We start from the raw sequence: 22,673 nt of genomic DNA, 5'->3' as shown, positions 1-22,673 counted from the left end.
ACAGCCTGGCTGCACACTGTCCTGCTGTGCCAACAGCTTCCTACTGCCACCCTTAAACTGCTGCTCCAGCTGCCTCTGGCTTCCTGAAGCTCAGCCTTTCTCCAGCACTCAGGAAGCTGGGAGGGAGGATCATAGCTCCATCAAAAAGACCCTGTAACTGCTGGGTGGGATGTATGGAGCTTGGCCCAGCACTGGTGCCTCTTTAGGGGCTGTTCCCCAGCCTTCCTCTCTGCATCCCACACTTCATAGAATCATAGAATGGTTTAGGTTGGAAGGGACCTCAAGGATCATCCAGTTCCAACCTCCTGCCATAGGCAGGGACACCTCCCCCTAGAACAGGTTGCTCAAGGCCACATCCAATCTGGCCTTGAACAGCTCCAGGGAGGTTGTGATCTTCAATCACATTCTGTGATTCTGTGCACCACAACCTCCCTGGGCAACCTGTGCCAGTGTCTCACCACACTCACTGCAAACAACCCTTTCCTAACATCTAGTTTGAATCTCCCCTCTGCCAGTTTAAACCCATCCTGTCATTACAAGACCTTGTCAATAGTCCCTCCCCAGCCTTACTGTAAACCCCTTCAGATACTGGAAGGCCACTTCAAGATATCCTCGAAGTCTTCTGCTCTCCAGGCTGCAAAGCCCCAAGTCTAGCCTTGAGCCATGGTCTAGCCTTGAGCTCTGTGGTAAAGGGTTGGACTTGATGATCTGTGAGGTCTCTTCCAACCCTGATGATACTGTGATACTGTGATACTGTCTTATAGCCTGTCTTCATAGCAGAGCTGCTGCAGCCCTCTGAGCATCTTCGTGGCCCTCCTCTCAGCTGGCTCCAACAGTTCCATGTCTTTCTTAATGTTGAGGGCTCCAGAATTGGCTGGGAAAATGAGGAGGTTGTAGCAGCTTTTAGCTAAAAGAAAACTCAGTAACATCTAAGACTTGTATCATAACTTCATGATCCTTTCTCTACCCAGGTATTTCTCGGGGTGTTTTGGAGGCTCTCAAATGTTTTCCAAGCAGTAGGCATTACAGCAGCAGCAGAAAACACATCTCATCTTTGCACCTCTCTGTTGTGATGTGTAACTTGTCTCATGCACTCTCAGTTCAGATGAGTGAAAGACCTCACACTGCTGTCAATTCAGAGAGGTCCAGGGTCAGGCCAGGAGGAACTGCACTCCTCTTTTGCATCCCTTGTGATTTGCTCCAAAGCTTGTGCTGAAAAGAAGTCTACCAACCAGGGAATGTTGTTTGGAAAATCAACATAGAACCTGGGTAGGTGCTTTTGTGAGGGAAAGGATGGGAGTGGGACTCAGGGAGAAATGTGCCATGGCTCTACAAAACGTGCTTTTGTTATCTGTGAGCTGTGGCTATGCAGAGTGGTAACCTGGGCTGAACATGCAGATCTCAAATCTTATTTGCTCTTTAAAGACAGAGAGGAAGGACAGAGAGGCCTTGAGCACAGCCCTATGAGGAGAGGCTGAGGGAGCTGGGATTGGTTAGCCTGGAGAAGAGGAGGCTCAGGGGAGACCTTATTGCTGTCTACAACTACCTGAGGGGTGGTTGTGGCCAGGAGGAGGTTGCTCTCTTCTCTCAGGTGGCCAGCACCAGAACAAGAGGACACAGCCTCAGGCTGTGCCAGGGGAGATTTAGGCTTGAGGTGAGGAGAAAGTTCTTCCCTGAGAGAGTCATTGGACACTGGAATGGGCTGCCCGGGGAGGTGGTGGAGTCGCCGTCCCTGGAGCTGTTCAAGGCAGGATTGGACGTGGCACTTGGTGCCATGGTCTGGCCTTGAGCTCTGTGGTGAAGGGTTGGACTTGATGATCTGTGAGGTCTCTTCCAACCTTGGTGGTGATACTGTGACACAAAGGCTCCTTCCTGTGCTCTGGAAATCCTATCCCATTTTGACAAGAGTGCTGCCCTGCTGCTGTGTCCTACAGACACTAAACCCTGCTTATCCCAAGAACTGTCTGCACTTGGATGGAAAGGGCTCCTTAGAGTCATAGAATCAAGCAGGTTGGAAGAGACCTCCAAGCTCACCCAGCCCAACCTAGCACCCAGCCCTAGCCAGTCAACTAGACCATGGCACTAGGTGCCTCATCCAGTCTTTTCTTGAACACCTCCAGGGATGATGACTCCACCACCTCCCTAGGCAGCCCATTCCAATGCCAATCACTCTCCCTGTGAAGAACTTCCTCCTAACATCCAGCCTACACTTCCCCCGGCACTCCTTCCTGTGCTCTGGAAATCCTGTCCCATTTTGACAAGAGTGCCACCCTGCTGCTGTGTCCTACAGACACTAAACCCTGCTTAGCCCAAGAACTGTCTGCACTTGGGTGCCTTCAGCCCCTTGAGTGTCTGTGGAGGAGCATCTTGCCTGTTTCAGCTGAGTGCTTTCCCCTTCTGCAAGTAGTTTCACCTCCCTGTGTCTTTGCTTCAGAAAGTTTATGACTGTTCTGAAGTTACCTTTTTAGGTACTAAGCAGGATAATTGAGCTCGCCTCAAATGTGTCTCATTGCAGGGAGACAGAGTAGGTGACTGCTTGCTATGCCTGAGCCTCCTGTGTTTCTGGAAAGCATATTAATAAAATAGGAATGTTTTCTAAATTGGCTGGGGAGTGGCAAGAAACTCAGCTGGCAACTAATCCCCCAGCCCATCTTCTCAGCTTGCTAAAGTCATTAATTTCACTGTAATTGATTTAAACATTGCTCAGGAGGAGGAAAAATGAGGTAAACTCAATGGCACTGCGAATGCTGAGACCTAAATATTCTCCATTCACTGTCATATTATCTCCACATGTGCCCACTCTGTACAAAACACCAGTGCCAAATGGTGGCACCGTGAGCCCCATCCCAGCAGTCCCACCGAGTGACTGTGCCATGAGCTGTGCAGACCTGAAAGCCTCCTCCAGCTCTGCCTGAGGCATGATAAAAGCAAGTCTGCAAAGATCTTCTGCTCCGGCAAAGCGCTTGCCTCCAGCAACCCACATCTGGTCGGGTGGCTCCACCAGCAAAGCTTGGGCACATCAGGCTTTGGAAAGTAGCCATGGAAAAGCACAGAGCTCATCTCCTGCTGCAAGCCACAGCCATGGGATAATACCTGATGACAATAACCTCCTTGAAATGTCAGCACTTATGGTGGAATGGGGCTTTTTATGAGGCAGCCACCTGTTCCTGTTGCATTACCTCATTGCTACTCAAATCAGCTACTGTATCCCCAGCTGTAAAGTAGTTTTAATTAAGGTGATTTATTGCTCAATAGCAATTTGTCCCCTATTTTGGGCATATCTTCAAAGATAACATTTTTTTTTCCTTATCACTTCATCACTGGGCTTACCCTCTAAAGGGACTGTACCCACTGGTGTCACTGGAATCAGAACAGGGCATGTGGATTTGAACTGAGCAATGATGTAGGAGCAGTGTGTTTTTAAGCTGGACTTCATTTTGGTTTGAGTGTTTATTTATACCTCTGACAAGTGAATGAGGTGTGCCCTGGCTCCAAGCCATAGCTCTCACTAATAGTTTTCCCCCAGATCCTCGGGCAATGGCTTCTCCAATGTAGTGTGCATGTTCTCTTGACTTCTTAATGCAGTTTCTAAGTCACTGAACTAAGAAAAGATGATAGATGCCACCGAAGTTCAAGAAGAACCATGTCTGCTTAAAGGAGAACCATGCACAGGCTGGGCCAGGTTGATGGTACTTGGAGAAATCAGTCGTTGTCATGTCCTGTCTTCATGCTGTGCCAGATCATTTAGGGATGAAGATATTATGTTAGCTTCCACTCCATCTGCAGGAGTTGGTGTGCTTTTGCTTTCAGGCCAGCTGTGGTGAATAGAGGATGTTGCTTATCGATCAATCAGTTACTGCAGACTGGTGCTGGAATGCCAGAGGGGCTCTCCATGGGAGCTTAGCTGGTGTCCCTTAGCTGTTGGGCAGAGGAGGAAGGTCACAGCATTCTGGCTTCTTTTAAAGGCTGAAGGTTGAAGTGAAGATGTCTCAGTGTGAAGATGGAGGTCAGTCTTGACTTTGTCAGCCTGGAAGAAGTGCTTCACTCTAACTGTGGGGGTGTTTATCTGGAATGAGCTACCACAGAGGACACATGGTGCCACTACTCAAGCCTGAGCAGCTCTTCTCCCCAGTGCCTCTGCTGGAGCAGGCAAGACAGCTGCAGTGCTCTGCTCGTTGTGCTGCTGTATCTGTACAGAGAGGGGAATCTCAGCCCGTTCTATCTGGGGCTGCAGTTCCCCTGTGTGGATACTGCATACATGAAAAAAACTGACACTTCAGCAAACTAATCCACAGATGCTGAGAGGTGTTTGAAGGGCTCCTTAACGTGCTGCAAGTCCCCCAAGGGATGGTGCAGGATCAGGGGTGTGAGAGGCTCTTGAAGGCCCAAGCTCTCCCCCTTCTTTGCCCCGTGTGGATGAAACAATGAGGAACTGAACTCTGGCCAAGCAAATCATGAAGAAAACATGAAATTCCTCTTTGTGCCCTCTCATCCCTCTGTTCTTGGTTCACCCCTGCAGCCTGCCTGTGAAAAAGAAGCACTGCAGGAGAGGCTGCTTGTTCTTTGGGGAAAGGGAGTGGAGCTTGTCCTCTGCCACCTGTGAAAGTTAATACTTATCCTTTCTGCCAAGAGATTAAGTTGACACTTGGCACCTGCCAGAGTCAGCAGAGCAACAACTGGTGGTGGATGAATCACCTGCTTGTCTTCAGAGGAGAGATTCTGGGGCAGAGGAGCAGGAATGAGGGGGTGCTGCCTGACCTGGGACAGTGCCCTTCGGGAGACGAAGTCACCTTGCAAGAGCGACAGGCTGGCAGTATACACACAGCTCCTCTCTGACATCCAGAAATGATCCCTGCTGAGGTGCAAGAGCAGCTTTTTTTCTTGTCTCAAGTCCTCAGGAGCTGAGCCTGAGCCTTGGGCACTGTTATCACCTGGTCCTCTGCCTGCACCCGCTGCCCCAAGGCAGGTGACAGCAGCCCACAAGAGCTGCATGGGCAGGAGGTGGCTGCTCTGTGGGCACTGGCATAGACACAGGCAGTGTAGCTGGGGCCAGGCAGTTTTGCCTGGCTGACAGCCATGGAGAGGCTGGAGGGAGGTGGGTTGCAGGACGGCAGGCAGCTGTCTGCATCACAGGAAGCCTTGGCAGCTGCCCGTGCTCACCAGTCATGCCGGAGGCCAGATGGAGTAGGTGGGCACCAAGAAACAGGGCTGTCCTGCCTCTGCCTTTCTGCAGCTCTGGGTGCTGGCAGGGCACAGGTGGCCCTGCACGGACGCTCTCTGGCAGACAAGGGAGTGTTGTACTCAGGCCATAAAGGTCCTCTTTTGCTGGCAGAAGGCAATCACAAAATGAGCAGAGAGCAGGGCAAGTTCTGCGAGCAGAAACTCCTGTGGCGTGCACACAGCTTGTGACAACAGCCCCTAGGCGTGGGCTCACTGGGCTCACCTGGGGAGCTCCAGCTGGCTTTGCACCATCTCCTAAAGCTAAGTGTGTTGCAGATGCCTTTCTGAGCCAAGATCTGTCACTCACCTCTCCCAGTGTCCCCCCACGTCTCTGGCAGGGTACCAGATAGCTTTGTTTTCTCTCTGCCAGCGGATGGCTGGCCCACACCGCCCCGGGGGGGCTTCCTGGCACTCTCCAGCCACAGCACTTCAGCTCCCTGGACTCCACAAGAGTGTGCACTCTGCAGTGCAAGCACCGCAGGTGTATTTGGGTGCAGGCAAACCACCCAGCTGCTCCCCAGTTCTCATCAGTGCTGTAGCAAGTCCCAGGGCCCAGCTGCATGGCCCATTTGTGCCGCAGCTCCTGGGGGGCACAGCCTGCTCTGTGCTGCGCCGGGTTGTGTGCTGGGTAAGCTGCTTTGAGTAGGGTGAGGCCAGCTGGTAAAAGAGAGAGGTAAAATTGCATTCGTGACCTGACTGCCCGTGCAGCTTACAGGTGCTGGTTGGTGCTTTACCGTGTGGCTCCTGTTTGTGAATGCTCTGCCTAGGGAGGTAAAGGTCACAGCTCCTTCCCAAGCTGCATCTCCTGGTCTCTGTGCGAGGTTAAGAAGGTATCACAGTATCATCAGGGTTGGAAGAGACCTCACAGATCATCAAGTCCAACCCTTTACCACAGAGCTCAAGGCCAGACCATGGCACCAAGTGCCACGTCCAATCCTGCCTTGAACAGCTCCAGGGACGGCGACTCCACCACCTCCCCGGGCAGCCCATTCCAGTGTCCAATGACTCTCTCAGGGAAGAACTTTCTCCTCACCTCCAGCCTAAATCTCCCCTGGTGCAGCCTGAGGCTGTGTCCTCTTGTTCTGGTGCTGGCCACCTGAGAGAAGAGAGCAACCTCCTCCTGGCCACAGCCACCCCTCAGGTAGTTGTAGACCGCAGGTCTTCAGCTGCAGCCTGTGTTAGTGCTCCGTGCGCTCCTACCGACTGTTTTTTCAGCCGCTCCGCTGCTCAGTCGTGGTTATTGAAACCTGAGATGCAAAATAAAGTGTTCTTTTGTTGGCCTGGCCCTCTGCTATCTCGCATCCCCTCCGGGATCACCCCGGCAGGAGGCGGTGATGCCTTTGACGGTGTCTCCCAGGGACGAAACTGTGGCACCCGTGCAGTGCAGCGGGACAAAGCCTCCATCTCCTGGCAGCAGCGCAGCACAGCAGCCGGGAGCCGCTTCTTGGCAGGGGGACTCGTCCCAGCATGCAGATAGAGATCACCAAGGAAGCAGAGCGAAGCCTTGGCGTGGTGGTGGCGTTCCCTGCAAGGCTCAGCACCTTCGGCCATCTCAGAGTTGCTCAGCTGGCTGCTGAGGCAGGGACGCAGTCACCGTTTGAGGTCTCTCTGAGACCTGGAAGTTTATGGCTGTTCCTGAAGAAGGTGCTCACGGGGTTATTTTAATGCATTCCTTCATGATGAAGCCCCAGCACCATCCAGCATCTCTTTGCCAAGGCTGACTGCAATGGAGTTGCTGCTGTGCAGGCAGTTTCGGGAGGAGGAGAGCTTAGGGATTTTCTCCTCTGGCCTCTGATAGTGGGATTTGCATCATCATGTTCTTCTAGGGGCACTTTAGAACTGAATCTTCCTGGAGTCCCCTAGAAGAAGCCACGTTCAAAGTATTTTTCACAAGTAGTAAAGATGTTGGGGCAGTTCTCAGCACTGCAGCTGCAAATGGAGGCTGCCTGTCAAGATTGCCCCTGCCATCACTTTTCCCCCTTTGGGCTTCTTGTGAGTACCAGGTACCTGGTACCAAGGGAGACTTGCACACAGGCACTTCTGTTTGGTTCTGTGAATGGTTTAAAAGGAACAATCAGGGAGTTGCAAATGAATCTGAGCAAAGATGGAAAGGACCACAAAGAAGGAGAGAGCTTAGCAAGAAGACAGAGGAACACCGAGCTCTGCCAGCATGTCTGCAGGGTCTGCCAGGTTGTTATTCACCCCTCAGCTAACAGTGACAGCCCTTTGCACATGGCAGTTGGAAAGGGACACTGTCCCATGGCTGATGGTCATGGACTGCCACCCTGCTCGGTGGGGTCTGCACCTGCACTGGCTCTGTACTTATGAAACCAAGGTGGTTTAATTAACGATGGCAAAACCACCTCCAGAGTGACTTCTGCAAAGCATCAGCTGCAGTGCAGTGCCTGTGAGCCACTTGTCTGCCTGCCTGTGGCTGCTGAAGTGCTTTCAGAGGCAGCCACTTCCCGTGCCTCATGCTCTCTATTGCCTGTGGTTTTGGAATTGTTTGAGTACTCCCCCAAAGGCATTCTCCTTTCCAAAGATGCCAGTTAGAACTTTCCACGGTCAGTCCCCCACCGTGTGTCTGCCAGGGAAGCCAGAGATGCAGTCTGAGGCAGGACACCGGCACCCACCAGGCAGGGACAACCAACTCCTCCTGCAGAAGGGGCACAGTGGTGGCACTGACTGCAGCAGCTCGAGAGGCACACATGCATCGTCTGTTGGGCTCCTGGTTACAGCTGATGGTCCTCTCAGGCTGTCCTTGTAGCCACCAAACCTGTCTGGAAGGGCCATGGTGCACACATACAGGTTTTTCCAAGAACCCTGGGCTCAAGCACAGCCTGAGGAACTGGCAGCTGCCTCGGACGTCCTGTCCCTCTGATGGAAGGGACACCTGAGCAAGGGTGAGGGGAAGGAGAGGCAATGAGAGAGTAGCATGATTCCTAGGGCCAGGCAGCCACCAGGAGCCGTGCTGCCTTTCAGATGACACCAAGCTCCCTCGTGCCAGGTAAGGGGGCAGTTCCCCCACATGTCTCTTGACCAGCCTGTGTGCCTGATTCCAGTCTGTCTCCCACAGGTATCTCTCAGCCACGAGTGCACTCGTGCCATCATGAAGCTGATGTACTGCCCGCACTGCCGGGGCATGTCCAGCGTGAAGCCATGCAACAACTACTGCCTGAACGTGGTGAAGGGCTGCCTGGCCAACCAAGCAGACCTGAACACAGAGTGGAAGTACTTGATGGGTAAGCTGGCCTTCTGCTGCTGCAGCACCTGCAGAGCGTCCTGAGGCACTCTTTGGGGCTGAAGAAAGGGCTGTTGGAGGCTCGCTTACATTAGTTTCACTGTCTGTGACCTGACACCTAGAAGCTGTTGTAGGGCGTTTCCTGACTTGGATGCCATTAGAAAGGGCACTCCTTTCACTGTGGAGGTGTGCTCTGGTCTTTTCTGCAGCAGAGGCTGGAGAGCTTCAAAAAGGCATTTCTGCAGGAAATTCTGCATTGCCTGATCAGACCCAGGCAGCACTTTTAAGAAGAGCTCAGGTGTCACTCAGCTCCTGGTTTACACATGAGCTTCTGCTGAGTGAAGCTGATGGACATGGTTTAAGGCTGGCGAGGGTCTTTGTTTAGAAGACGGTGTGTTTGTGTCACAGTGCATGTCCTCTCCCCACCTGCAGTCCATCAGGTAGGTTGTTGCACTCTCACTCCTCCTTGTGCCCACAGAGCATCACTCAGCACTCCTCTTTCTCTCTCAGCTTGTGCATTTAGTCCTGGAGTAACCCGAGATGCAAGATAAGTAAGGGCTTTCCTGACGAGTAGATAGGTGCACTGGCTGCCAGAGTGTAGTGTCCATTTCCAAGCTGTCCTATTGCAGCTGTTTCACATCAGATAACTGCTTAAATATTTATCAGGGTGGGGGCTTGGGTCTCTCTCTTTCTTCTCAAGAGAATACAGTGAGCATTGGGTCAGCCTTTACGTAGCTGGCTGTTTATACAGCCTGGCACAGTGCTAAAGAACGGGAGTCGTAGGTCCTCCTTCCATAGTCAGGACACTCCATTAGGATGTAATAAATGCCCTTTTGTCTGAGCTGGGCAAAGCCTTGATGTTTGCCTGGGCTTACAAAAGGCAGGCACCAGAGGAGATGAGCTTCAGGCTTGGCCTTTTCCTTTGCCTTGGCATCTGCCACCTGGCCAAGCGAGAGTGCCAGCTCTCTAGCCAGCTGCAGCCCGACAGGCTCCATGTGTGGTGTTGTTAACAACAGAACTCCCTCAGAAGTTCAAGGAGTGTCATCTGCCTCTCAAGGGACACTGCAGGGTAAATCTGGAACCGCTGTGCAGAGAGGCAGTGCCCTTGCTCAGTGAGGTGTGCTGCCAGCTGCCCGCCTCGCTCTGGAGGCTAACGAACCCAGCGGCAGCCTACCACAGCTCACTGGAAGAGCTCCCCATGAGAGCCACTTGGGAGGATGCTGCAAAATAGGGGGAGGAATATTCCCTTCTCCAAGGGAAGTCCCCCTTACACCAGGACTCAGATGGTGCTTTGGCCTTTCTGACCAAAGCGAGCCCCTGAAAGGTCAGTGACCTCCTTGATTGACAGGGAGGCAATTCAAGATGCATTTTACAAGTGTTCTGTTTTCTTCTTCCCCAGGAGACACTGTCACGGGGTGGTGGCTAGGAGGAAATTGGAGCTTGTTTCAAACTGTACATTTTAGTGTTAGAGGTCACAACTGGAGCAAGCGCTGGAGCAAGATGTAGAGTCAGAGGTAGTGGTCCACTGGCATCCTCCACTTTTCACCCTTCTCCAGCTCATGCCCTCAGCTACTGAAGCACAAGTGGTAGGAAGCTGAGGGAACACAGGAGTGAATTTCAGAATTACAACTGAGATCTCATTTTAGATATCCAGACCTAGTTCTGGCCCTGCCCCAAAATCCCGTCTAAATCTGACTGGACACCAAGGATGTCAGTTTTCCTCTGCAGTGGCATTCCCCAGTGCCCCAAGTCCTCTAAGCACATAGGCTGGCCTTGCTTCAAGCCCAACTGGAGTGTTGAAAATGAGGTCTGGAGGCAGGTAAATGATGGTAACTTTCAATTAACCAAGCACGGTCCCAAACAAGCCATCCAGAAAGAGGCTTCCATGCTAGGCAGGAGCACTTGGACCTCAGAGCTTTCCATCACAGGAGCAGCTGAAAGAAAGGCATCCCCTGTCCTGTCTACCTGTTTCGCTGCAGGCATTTGCATCTGCTTCTCTGCCTTTGCAGCTTGATACTTCCCTAGTGGTCATGGTTGTCCTCCCAGAGGTGATGGAGAGCAGAATTACTCTTGTTCTCACTGCTTCACTGCTACAGAAGCTACTGCCCACATATAGCACCTTTGGCACTTCATTGACCCCAGCTGTCTCGCTTTCAGCGGCTGCAGTGCTCTGTTGAAGACATGCAATGAGTTAGGAGGGCTAGGGCCCAGTACTGCTGTGCATCACTTCCTACTCCTGCACCAGTTTTCCTTTTGTCCTTCCTGTAGCACCCTGGGAAATGCTGATCACTCGGTGTGAACGCAGGTTGCACTTGGCATTTGCAGGAGATGACCTCTGCTCCTTCGCCACTGAGAGTGGCTTCACCGGCGTGCTGGGAAGGGGCAGCTGTCCCGTGCCAAAAGAAAAGGAGCATGCACTTGGGCAGCAGTGAAAATGGAGAGCTGTGTCCCAACCAGATCACAAGCATGATCTCTGGCCTGCTTGCAGAGAGCCTGATGGGAGGTGTCTCTGTCTTGTGTCATTAGATTCCCTGGCCGTGGTGGCTGATCGGATCGATGGACCCTACAATGTAGACACTGTGATAGGAACCATTCACATGAGGATTGCTGAAGCTATTTCCAACTTGCAAGAAAACAAAGATTCAATCACAGCCAAGGTAAGAACATGTGCCTGGCCCTGGCAGAGGACACACTGTGTGTGACTGCCAGGACCAGATGGCTTTTGTGCTCACGATCAGCTGAACTAAAGGGGATGGAAGGGATTAAATGCTCACTATTTTAATGACAGGAAATCACCCATCCCACACAGGCAAAAGCCTTCTCAAGTGTTCCCAAATGTTCCTCCCTGCCACATCCATCCAGGCTCATTTAGGTACAGACACACGAGGTGGGACTGCATGTGCAGTGACTGTGGGAGGCATGGTGCCATGTGCTGTCAGGTGCCTCTGTGTCCAAAGAGTCCTGAAGCATTTTGGCTGAGCCGAGGCAGGTACAGCAAGTGCAGCATCCCTAGTGACAGAAGGCAGCTGCTCTCAGCTGCCTTGGGGTGATGTTCTGCAGTGGAAACACTGGGCTATCAGCTTGCATCTGTGGGACAGAGTGGCAATCTGGCAGCCCATCTGGAGAGTACAAAACAGGCTCTCCTGTTGCTCACCTGTCTTCCAAGAAGTAGCATGAAGCTGTCTTCTTCTGGTCTTCCATTTTTGGTGTATTTATCCTCTTAACCACAATTACCTCTGTAGCTGCAGGTAAGAGAAGCTTTGGGAGGGAAGACAGCCTTCTTGGGCTTATGCTTTTTGCCCAGATGTTCCCCAGGTCCTGCAACTATCCCACAGTTAGAGATGTAGAAGAAAGAGGCAAGGCAGATCTTAACTGGATCTGAACATGAGCCAGCAGTGTGCCCAGGTGGCCAAGAGAGCCAGTGGCATCCTGGCCTGCATCAGGAATGGTGTGGTCAGCAGGAGCAGGGAGGTCATTTTGCCCCTGTACTCTGCACTGGTTAGACCACACCTTGAGTACTGTGTTCAGTTCTGGGCCCCCCAGTTTAGGAGGGACATTGAGATGCTTGAGCGTGTCCAGAGAAGGGTGACGAGGCTGGGGAGAGGCCTTGAGCACAGCCCTACGAGGAGAGGCTGAGGGAGCTGGGATTGGTTAGCCTGGAGAAGAGGAGGCTCAGGGGAGACCTTATTGCTGTCTACAACTACCTGAGGGGTGGTTGTGGCCAGGAGGAGGTTGCTCTCTTCTCTCAGGTGGCCAGCACCAGAACGAGAGGACACAGCCTCAGGCTGTGCCAGGGGAGATTTAGGCTGGAGGTGAGGAGAAAGTTCTTCCCTGAGAGAGTCATTGGACACTGGAATGGGCTGCCCGGGGAGGTGGTGGAGTCGCCGTCCCTGGAGCTGTTCAAGGCAGGACTGGACGTGGCACTTGGTGCCATGGTCTGGCCTTGAGCTCTGTGGTAAAGGGTTGGACTTGATGATCTGTGAGGTCTCTTCCAACCTTGGTGATACTGTGATACTGTGATACTGTGATTTGTCCCTGAACCATCCAACTTAGCAGACTGTACCACATCTACTGTCTTTGCACGCCTCTGGTTGGAGAGGACATTCATTTGGTGAGTGTGGGTGCCCATTGCAAAAGTCATTGGGGTACTCCCACCTGGGTCTGTTGTCCAAATCAATGAAGCTCTGCAGTCTTGAAGCCCCCACACCACTTGTGTAATGAGTGTGAGCAACTCCCACCTTGCTCTTCCCAGATTTTTTTAAGTCATAATGGGAACAGATAAAATCAGCAGAAATAATTTTATATCAGCATTGGTGACTCACCCAAAATAACTGTGCTTAATTTTGTGTTAGTGACAAACATTTAGCTTGATCATGGTAGCCAAAAGCAGTGACAGTGTGCTGCAAACACATGCTGGCATAAGGGTAACCTCACCAGAAACCACAGCAGAATCTACAGATCTTGCAGGCAGGAAAGATAAACACACCTAAAGAAAAAAGGAAAGGAAGAAAAGAGGGGGGCAAAGTATGGAATTTTGGGTTATTTTTCAGGTTTTCCAAGGCTGTGGAAACCCCAAAATCAGCACAAAAGGCTCCAGCAGTGAGGACAAGAGAAGGCGGGGGAAGGTCCCATTGGAAGCGAAATCCTCTGCACAAGCACTGGAGATGCTGGTGAGTTTGCCCCTAAAGGTCCATCCCCACCAGTGTGCCAAGGCAGGTGTGCTGGTGCACTGGGAGCCTGGCCAGCTCAGCTCTGGGTTCTGCAAGTGAGGTCAGACCACACCTCAGGCTGCCGAATCACCCTTACTGGCAAGTCTGAAGAGCAGATCAGCAAGTCCTGGTGCAACCTAAGCAGACCTGCTCTTGCCTTAGCTCAGGGTTGGGATCTAGGTTTCCAATAACCAATTTCCCAGAGATTTGGAGTCAAACTTAGCTGAAAAGGCTCCTCACCATTGGTGTCATTCAGCCTCAGATGGTCCAGCCTGGATACTGTGGCCAGAGGTCCTCCATGGAGATTTTAGATCCTCCATGTCTGTGGCAGTCCCACATTTCAGTCTTCTCACTTGCTGGCACCTGCCTGGCCCAGCCCTGCTGGCTCCCACCAAGGCTGCTTCTCAACATTGCCCTCATGGCCCAGAGGATGATCTTCTCCTGGTTCCTCTTATGGCACCAGAACTGTCCTTAGCATGTATCCAAGCCTTGGGTGCTTGGGTGGGTAGGCTTTAGGGGAAGGTTGATGACACATCCCTGTCTGCATAAAAACAAGCTTTGTGATGATACAGCAGCAAAAGCCATTAGACAAAATCCTTGTCTTTTCCACAGCCCTGGGGCACACCAGACCTCTCCTGGCCCTGAGCACTGACATGAGATTGAACAAGGCCAAGTGCAGGGTTCTACACATTGGCCACAACAACCCCAAGCAGAACTACAGGCTGGGGACAGAGTGGCTGAGAGCAGCCAGGCAGAGAGGGACCTGGGGGTGCTGGTAGAGAGTAGCTGAAGATGAGGCAGCAGTGTGCCCAGGTGGGCAGGAGAGCCAATGGCATCCTGGCCTGGCTCAGGAACGGTGTGGCCAGCAGGACAAGGGAGGTTCTTCTTCCCCTGTACTCAGCACTGCTCAGGCCACACCTTGAGTGCTGTGTCCAGTTCTGGGCTCCTCAATTCAGGAGAGATGTTGAGGTGCTGGAAGGTGTCCAGAGAAGGGCAGCAAGGCTGGGGAGGGGCCTGGAGCACAGCCCTGTGAGGAGAGGCTGAGGGAGCTGGGGGTGTGCAGCCTGCAGAAGAGGAGGCTCAGGGCAGAGCTCATTGCTGTCTACAACTCCCTGCAGGGTGACTGTAGCCAGGTGGGGTTGGGCTCTTCTGCCAGGCAGTCAGCAACAGAACAAGGGGACGCAGTCTTAAGCTGTGCCAGGGGAGGTCTAGGCTGGATGTTCGGAGGAAGTTGTTGTCAGAGAGAGTGATTGGCATTGGAATGGGCTGCCCAGGGAGGTGGTGGAGTTGCTGAGCTCGGAGGTGTTGAATTCAAGCCTGGCTGAGGCACTTAGTGCCATGGTCTGGTTGACTGGACAGGGCTGGGTGCTAGGTTGGGATGGATGATCTTGGAGGTCTCTTCCAACCTGGCTGATTCTATGATTCTCTGATCCTCTTTGTTTCCAGGTTTTAGATGCCAAAGGGAACCTGACAGCTCTCAAGACGTACTGGGTCACTCTGCCAGGCAACCTGTGCAGCAAAAAAGTCATGGCCAGCTCAGCGGCCGACGACAAGTGTTGGAATGGAATGACCAAGGGCAGGTAAGGAGAGAGTCAGAGTGCCAGGAGAGCACCATTCTAGGGCAAGAGAAGGAGAGTTTGATAAAAGGCACTTACAGATCATCTCAGCCAGCCCCACTTGTTCATCCTGAGCCAAAGGTCAGTCCCTCTCTACAGAAGTGCTCTGTTTCCTAAGAAACTGGTACCTGGGAGTGCCAAGCCTGTTGTCATTTCACTGTGAGTTGGAAGCTTAAGCACTGAAATGCCAGTAAATAACTGTGTGGGTCTGTACTAATGCCTGAAAGGAGGCACCCAGGTGACAACAGCTGCAGAAACACCTCCCACCCCTGGCTGATGGGTGAAAGAAAGGCACTGAGAGGCAATGGGCAGCTGCTGGGCATGCACCTTTCTCCATTCTTCTTCATGCACCTGCAGGGCTGATCTCTGCCAGCCTGGAGCCGGCACCTTCAGTTCCTTGCTGTTAGACATTGTTGCCAGCAGTACAATGTCTCTGCAGGAGCAGATGCACCAGGGGGCTGCTGAAGGGAACAGTACAGCCTTGTTTGCTGCTTGACTGCTCCCAGTTAACTGATGCTTCCCTGTGGGCCTCTCTGGTTGTACCAGGCTGGGAGCATTCATTCATCCCAGGGTGTCAGTCCCCAGAGGGTTTAACCAGGTCAGGGATGGAGGTGCTCCTCAGTCTCCTACATGAACAGAGTTTCTCCATGGTGGAGTGGCTCACTGTGGCTCCGTGGTACCAGCCTGAGAGCAGCCCCTCAACCCCATGTGCAGCCTTTGCTGTGGGACACTCCTCCTCATGCTGGGTCAGTAATGTTGCAAAGTCATTACTCATGTCCAGTAAGCTGAGTTGGCCTCAGAGTGAGCCCCAGACTCTGGAGCACAGCCCTGTGAGGAGAGCCAGAGGGAGCTGGAGAAGAGGAGGCTCAAGGGATGACGTCATTGCTGTCTACAACTCCCTGAAGGGAGGCTGTAGCCAGGTGGGGTTGGGCTCTTCTGCCAGGCAACCAGCAACAGAACAAGGGGACACAGTCTCAAGCTGTGCCAGGGGAGGTCTAGGCTGGATATTAGGAGGAAGTTTTTGGCAGAGAGAGTGATTGGCATTGGAATGGGCTGCCCAGGGAGGTGGTGGAGTCACTGTCACTGGAGGTGTCCAAGCAAAGCCTGGATGGGGCACTTAGTGCCATGGCCTGGTTGATTGGATAGCGCTGGGTGAGAGGTTTTGCTGGATGATCTTGGAGGTCTCTTCCAACCTGCTTAATTCTATGATTCTATGATGGGGTCTGGCCATGGCAGCATGGCTTGGCTATCCATAGAGCTGTTCGCCTCATAGCAAACACCAGCACATGGAGGCTGTTTGACAAGCCAACACCACTGATGGCAGCAGCTCTGCGATTCAAAGAGGCTGGATCACCACTGGTGTCTGTAGTGGGGGAAAGTGTGTTTAGCAAGAGGGACACACCTAAACCTGTCACCTTCCTTCACAGTTACCTGCCTGAAGTGATGGGGGATGGCTTAGCTAATCAGATTAACAACCCAGAGGTGGAGGTGGACATCACCAAGCCAGATATGACCATTCGCCAACAAATCATGCAGCTGAAGATCATGACAAACCGCCTGGGCAACGCCAACATCGGGAATGATGTGGACTTCCAAGACGCAAGTGAGTTTAGCAGAACTAGAGAGGAACACAGCAGGAGAGGGGGTCTGGGCAGGCAGTCCTGGCAGCCTGCCTGGGCCTCTGTGCAGGCCTTGCAGTTGGGCCATGATGGCACAGAGGGGTTGTGGTGACCCAGCTGCTGCCTTTGGGCTGCAGAGGGTCTAAGTGCAGCCAATTTGCTTCAGGGTGGCCGGAGGCTGTGTTACTCTCAGTGTCTTCCCTTGGGTAAGCAGCACCATGGGTGGTGCTCTGTCCAGCCCCAGCCCGGCTCTGCTGATGAGGCCACTGCTCTCATCTCTCACAGAGAGTGATTGGCACTGGAATGGGCTGCCCAGGGAGGTGGTGAAGTCACTGTCCCTGGAGGTGTTCAAGAGAAGCCTGTGGGGCACTTAGTGCCATGGGCTGGTTGATTGGCCAGGGCTGGGTGCTAGGTTGGACTGGCTGAGCTTGGAGGTCTCTTCCAACCTGTTTGATTCTCTGATCTGCTCCAGAGGTTTCCAGCTGCTGCAGCAGCAGGTGGATAAATCAGCTGGAGGTGAGGTAGGGGCTTGCACCCCCTAGTGGGGAATGCAGAGAGGAGGAGGCGACTGCGCCGGGGCTGGTGGCTGGAGCTGCCTGGACTTGCACCGGAGGGAAGGCAGGGATGTCATCCTCCATCAGGAAGGCAGCTGAGGCTCACCTCGTGTTTGTCTCTGCACAGGTGACGACATGAGCGGCTCTGGGAGTGGCGACAGCTGTCCTGACGATGTCTGTGGCAAAAGACTTTCTAAGAGCCCCAGCACCAGGCAGCCAGAAACGCACGCTATTCCTAAGCAGTCTGGACATGGCATCAGCGGGGCCAGCAGCAGATCTTTGCCTTCTGCCTTCCTCCTCCTCCTCTCGGTGGCTTTCATTGCCGCACAGCACTTGTGGCGGTAACTCTCTAGCACAGCCAGGAAAGAGACTACGGCCGAGGGCTTCACTTTGCCAAAACCAACCAACCAACCAAAGGACATATTTAATTCACCTTGGCAAAAAAAAGAAAAAAAAAAAGGAAAAGGAAAATTAAAAAAAAAAAAAAGGGAAAAAAAAAGGAAAGAAAAAAATAGGGGAAGAGCAGAAGGTTTCAGTTGTTTGCTATCTCTGGCAGTGCTCGAGCTGTTTTCTTCTTTCTTGGTCTCTTCCCCAGTGCTGGGCCCCTCTTCTGTACCTCATTGTTTTACTTTTGTTCTTGCCACAAACTGGCTCTCGGGGCTGAAACAAGCCTGTGCAGGGAGGTCTCCAGAGGGACCCCATCCGGCCCCTCCGCAGGCAGCTCTCCCGCTGCCTCCAGTGGAATATGCAATTGCCCTGATCTTGCTCCCCAGCCGCTGGCCAGAGCGCTGCTTGCCACGGAGCTGCTGAAAGCAGGAGGGTGCCGAGAGCGACGCCGCTTCGGGACGCGGAGAGACTGGGATGGTCGGCACTGCGGCGGGGGTGCCGCAGCCAGGGGCTCTTGCGGGTCTTCCCTCTCTCCTTCCCGGGCAGGCAGAGCTGCCCTCCGCTTCCAGCGGCGTGCGTAGGAGCGTGGGCAGGTTGGGTGGGTTGAACTGAAACAGTTCGGCGGTGGCTGTTGGACTCAAAACGCAGAACTCCCTTTTGTTTGGAAAGGTCATAAGTGGGTTCCTTGACTAGAGCTCGTAGCTGACAAGAATTTGCAATGTAGGTCTCCTACATCTAAGTGACTGGGAATGAGTGTTGGGGGTCGGGGGTTGGGGTATTTTCCTTTGCATGCTAGTTGGAAAGCCATTTTTTACCCAAGTAATAATGGTCCAATTTCTACCTGCAGTGCAGTACCGTGGTAGGTAACAGATGAAAATATGCACAGTGGGGTTCTCCACTTGACAGACAGTTGTGCTGTTCCTCCTTTTCCTTCTTTTCCTCCTTTTCCTCCTTCTCCTTTTCCTCCTACTCCCTCTCCTTTCCCTCCTCCTTCTCCTTCTCATCCTCCTTTTCCTCTTCCTCCTTCTCCTTTCCCTCCTTTCCCTCCTTCTCCTTCTCATCCTCCTTTTCCTCTTCCTCCTTCTCCTTTCCCTCCTTTCCCTCCTTCTTCTCATCCTCCTTTTCCTCTTCCTCCTTCTCCTTTCCCTCCTTTCCCTTCTCATCCTCCTTTTCCTCCTTCTCCTTTCCCTCCTTTCCCTCCTTCTCATCCTCCTTCTCCTCCTCCTTCTTTTGTCCTTGTCCTCCTTTTCCTCCTCTTTTTCCTCGTCCTCTTTTGGCCTCAGCCATGGATGTGAATCCTTTGTTTTCCGTGACAAGGAAGACCAAGGACGTTTTCCCACCTGCAGCATCACGAGTGGTTATGAGAGCTGACGCCGGGCACCTGCGGGAGTGAGAGCCCAGCAGGCAGCTGCCTCGGGGCACAGCGCAGTTAGTGCTGGTCGGCCCTTAGCGCGTCACTACCCCGCACCTGTCGGGTGGGTTGTGAGGACAGGACACATTTTGTTTGGGCTATTTTGAGGTTGTTATGTTTGTTCCTGGTAGACTGTAGGTTTTTGAGTGAAATTCCCCCTCTCCCTGCCATCTCCCCATCCTCCCACGCACCTTCCCTAACCACAGAGGTGGGTGAGATAGCAGGTGTCAACACCCACTGGCAGCTCTGGTATGGCTCACAGATGGGCCAGGCTTACCCTCTGCCACCTTGTCCCACCACACACCAACCTCTGGGGCATACAGGCAGCTGCTCTAAGCCCAGAATGCTCTGTGGGGGTTTCGAGAGGGGTGGTTGGTGAAAGGTCTAAATATTCTCATGTAGCTGTAGGAGTGTCTGTGGTTGTAGGGCTGTGTGCTTCAGGGCTTCCAGACAGCTGCTATGCCTGAGAGGTACAGCAAGCATCAGCTGGAGGTGTAGGTTTAGCAGATGTTATAGATATGGCACAGTCGCTCTGACTGGGTGGGCAAAGACAAGCCCAGGGCCTGGGCTTCGTTCATATGGGGCTGGGGTCGAGTGTCTCATGTGTTTGTACTGCGGGCAAGAGGGTGGGCAGAGGTGCACCTATCTCCTACTTTACTAGTCTGCACAGCAAGTGTTGGAGCATTTCTCCTCTCTCTTGCCAGAGGAGACATGTCTGTGCTGAGCAAACATTATGGGATGGGGTGTTTTCTAAAAAGGGGGGAGGGAACATTTTTAATGTTAGCAGTTTCTAGAATGTGCAATTTAAGGGAAGATGACACCGTGAGCAAGGTAACAACCAAAAGGCAGGCACAGAGGGAGCCTGTCACCTGCCCTCCCTGGGGCAGAGGTCCCACCTGGGGCCAGGTAATTACAGTGCTAGGCAGAGGTTCAAGACCAGCTTTGACTGGTTTCTCTGAGTCCCAGTGACTAATATTACTGACTTGGTATCTTTTCTGCCCTGCACTCACCTTCTTTGGAGGTTAAAACTGATCTAACCTGACTGAGAGGACTGAGGCTGTGTAGTCTGGAGAGGAGAAGGCTGAGAGAGCTCATCCATAGCTATAAATATGTGAGGAGTGGGTGTCAAGATGAAGGTGCCAGTCTCTTTTCAGTGGTGCCCACTGCTAGGACAAGGAACAGTGGGTGCAAGCTAGATCACAGCTTGTAGAGGTTACACCTCTACACAAGACACTTCTTTACAGTGAGGATGGCAAAGCACTGGAACAGGCTACCCAGAGAGGTTGTTGAGCTGTCTCTGGAAACTTTCAAAGCCCACCTGGATGTGTTCCTGTGTGACCTGCCCTAGGTGGTCCTGCTTTGGGGGGGGGGGGGCGTGGGGTTGGACTCGATCTGTGAAGATCCTCTTCAACCCCTAACATTCTGTGATTCCATAAACCTGGAAGGGTTTCTGCCAAGATGCTGGATGTTGGCTCAAGGACAGACACCACCACTAGACCTGTCAGAACCCAGGAGTGGATACCTACAAACCATGGATTTATACCCATTTATTTACTCCTAGAAATACAGCAAATTCCAAGTCACTGTTCTGAAGAGTTCCTATCTCTTTTTTTTTTTCCTCCATCTTCTTTGTTTTTTTTTTTAACTAGAATTGCAGATACAACTTTAGCCTTCAGTTACAGAAATCCCCACAAGTCCTGCAGAAACTTTAAATCCAAAGCAAACAAATGGGTGGGGAGGGACATTAAACCATTGTGCCCTCTTCAAGAAGCGGTTGGGTTGGATGGGAGTTTTATGCCAAGGTCAATGTTTTGCTTTGCAGAATGGGAGACTGAAAGGAAAGTCCTTGTCATTTCCATGTCTGTGCAATTAGTCTTTGCTGTCAGCCTGTTGCCCTCAAAAGCTTCCTATGGGCCCCAAGGGGAGCACACCTGAAATGGAAAGCCAAGAAATCACTGATTGTCCAGTTGCTATTTTAGCAATTTAGTAGCCCAAATTATTGGTCCTTTTGCAGTAACAAAGCCTGGAACTTCAAATTAATAAGGCAAAGGAAAAAGTTACACAGGAGGAATCCTTCCTGACGCCTTCCCCCTTCGGCTAGGGTTGAGTCCAAACTTTCAGTGTCCTTCTGGGCCCTGAGGACAACTGCTTCAGCCCTCCCAGAGCTAAGCTGGGGGTTAGACCAGTGTCAGCAGCCTGAGGTCTGCCTGGGTGGGCGAGGGCAGTGCTGGGGGCTCTCCCCCGTCTGCCAGGAGGCACATGATGTTTGTGTTGATGCTTCCTCCCTCCTCAGCCCTGAGTCTTTTCACACGGTCTGCCTGTGCTGGTGCTCTCTTGTCTTTCTTGGTCCATTTTTCTGTCCTTTTTGTGGCCCTGAAGCGGTTTCCCCAACCTGCTGCAGTTTGGTGGCCCGGGGCTGCACTCACCCTGCCACCTTCCACTGGGGAGCCAAAACCAGCACGTGCCCCCAGGGCATCAGCTTGCCATCGCTCTGAACTGAAGCAAACCTAGAGCAAGCCATCATTCCCCAGTGGGCAGACAACTGCTGGCACAGCTCAGCAGGCTGAAGCCATCTCAGGCCCAGACAAACCCCGAGCCCGTGCTCAGGCTGGCATACAGCCTGGGCACTCAGAGCTTACAAATGGCATTTCCTGGGCTCCTGCCTGCTCAGAATCGCTGTGCCCAACCTTCCCAGCCCAGGGCAGTGGTGGGCCGGGGCTGCAGCCGCAGCAGGGGCTGGCAGCTGCCCTGGGTCGGTGATGTGAGAGGGGAGCTCAGGGAAGGGGAGCGCTGGGGAGCTGCGTTTGCCTGGAGGCTGTTAGCAAGGCACCAGCAAGGCTCCAGCAAGGTTGCTGGTGGTCTGCTTTGGACAGGCCTCGCACTGCATAGGGATGCGGAGCAGGGAGTGGTCCAGGACAAGAACATCAACAAGGATCCCTGTCTCTGGAAAGGGGAGAAGCAGAACGGTGTATTTCCAAGTGACTCTGTCTTTCAGCCTGCTCTTTTGTGCCATAACACATATGTTTTAAGTAAGGGCAAGGGTCTCTGCAGGCTTTGAGAGCACAGCTACTCATCATTTACAAACGACAAACTGCCTGTTGTTTTCTGGTGGGCTCGGTAGGGGCTAAGGTATTGCAAAATATCTGAAGCCCACCTTTGCTTAAAGCAGATGCATTTCTATCTGCAGGAGTAAGAATTATTTCACTTATTGACATAGCTGGACAGTTATCTATTTCTTTCTGTTACCAAGGTACTTGTAACTCTCTTGCACTGTTTATCTAAAGTTGAAATATGTTCTTTGAATCCTTGTATAAATAAAAAGGCTGGAGACTTAAATCTGTAGTTACAGGCTGGGTTTATTTCTGCTCCATTTAAGCTGAGTTTGGAGTTCTTGCTTTTCCCTTGTTAAGGCACAGAGAAAGGCCAGGTCAGGAGTGCCAAGGGATAGAAGTTTGCTTTCAGCCTTACGGTTTGTGATGGGCTGGTGCCAGTGCTGGCACTGTGGATTTGCCTACATTCAGGCCTGCATAATCTAGAGGAACAACTGCTAGAGTTGTATGGTTGGGAGGTGTTTGCAAGCAAGGCGAACCTGCCCGTAGTGATCACAGCAAGTCTGCCATCTGCAAGGAATCAGAAATGCCCTCTGTATTTGTCATTGCAAGATGTTGTGCTCATTACTGACCGCTGGCCTTGCACAGGAGCAGCTGTTGGTTGGGTTAACAGCAAGTGAAGTGGATCACTGGGCCATCACAGTGATGTGGATGTTCAGTCTCGGGTGTGTTATCTGAGATTGAACTGATGTAGCAGAAAGATTGCTGCTTCAGCTCTGCCCTGTCCACTTGCAGAAGTGGATGAGTGCAAGAGTCAAGGTAATGCTCCTCACAGAGTGTCTACTGGAGACTACTAAAAGTGTATC

At 52.5% G+C, this 22,673-nt stretch overlaps 1 protein-coding gene across 1 annotated transcript in view; it reads left to right on the top strand.

Moving 5' to 3' along the window:
* Positions 1 to 22,093, top strand: part of GPC1 (glypican 1) — a 299,494-nt gene extending 277,401 nt beyond the window's left edge. Inside the window, exons 4-9 of the mRNA XM_064165388.1 lie at positions 8,297 to 8,462; positions 10,988 to 11,118; positions 13,012 to 13,131; positions 14,617 to 14,750; positions 16,214 to 16,389; positions 17,087 to 22,093. Coding sequence (XP_064021458.1) covers positions 8,297 to 8,462; positions 10,988 to 11,118; positions 13,012 to 13,131; positions 14,617 to 14,750; positions 16,214 to 16,389; positions 17,087 to 17,304 — 945 coding nt within the window. The 3' untranslated portion in view covers positions 17,305 to 22,093. The remainder of the gene's footprint in view (positions 1 to 8,296; positions 8,463 to 10,987; positions 11,119 to 13,011; positions 13,132 to 14,616; positions 14,751 to 16,213; positions 16,390 to 17,086) is intronic.
* Positions 22,094 to 22,673: the final 580 nt, after the last annotated feature.

Source organism: Pogoniulus pusillus, chromosome 26 (genome assembly GCF_015220805.1).
Source record: "Pogoniulus pusillus isolate bPogPus1 chromosome 26, bPogPus1.pri, whole genome shotgun sequence".
NCBI lineage: Eukaryota > Metazoa > Chordata > Aves > Piciformes > Lybiidae > Pogoniulus > Pogoniulus pusillus.
This window is presented reverse-complemented; position numbering and strand designations above follow the sequence as displayed.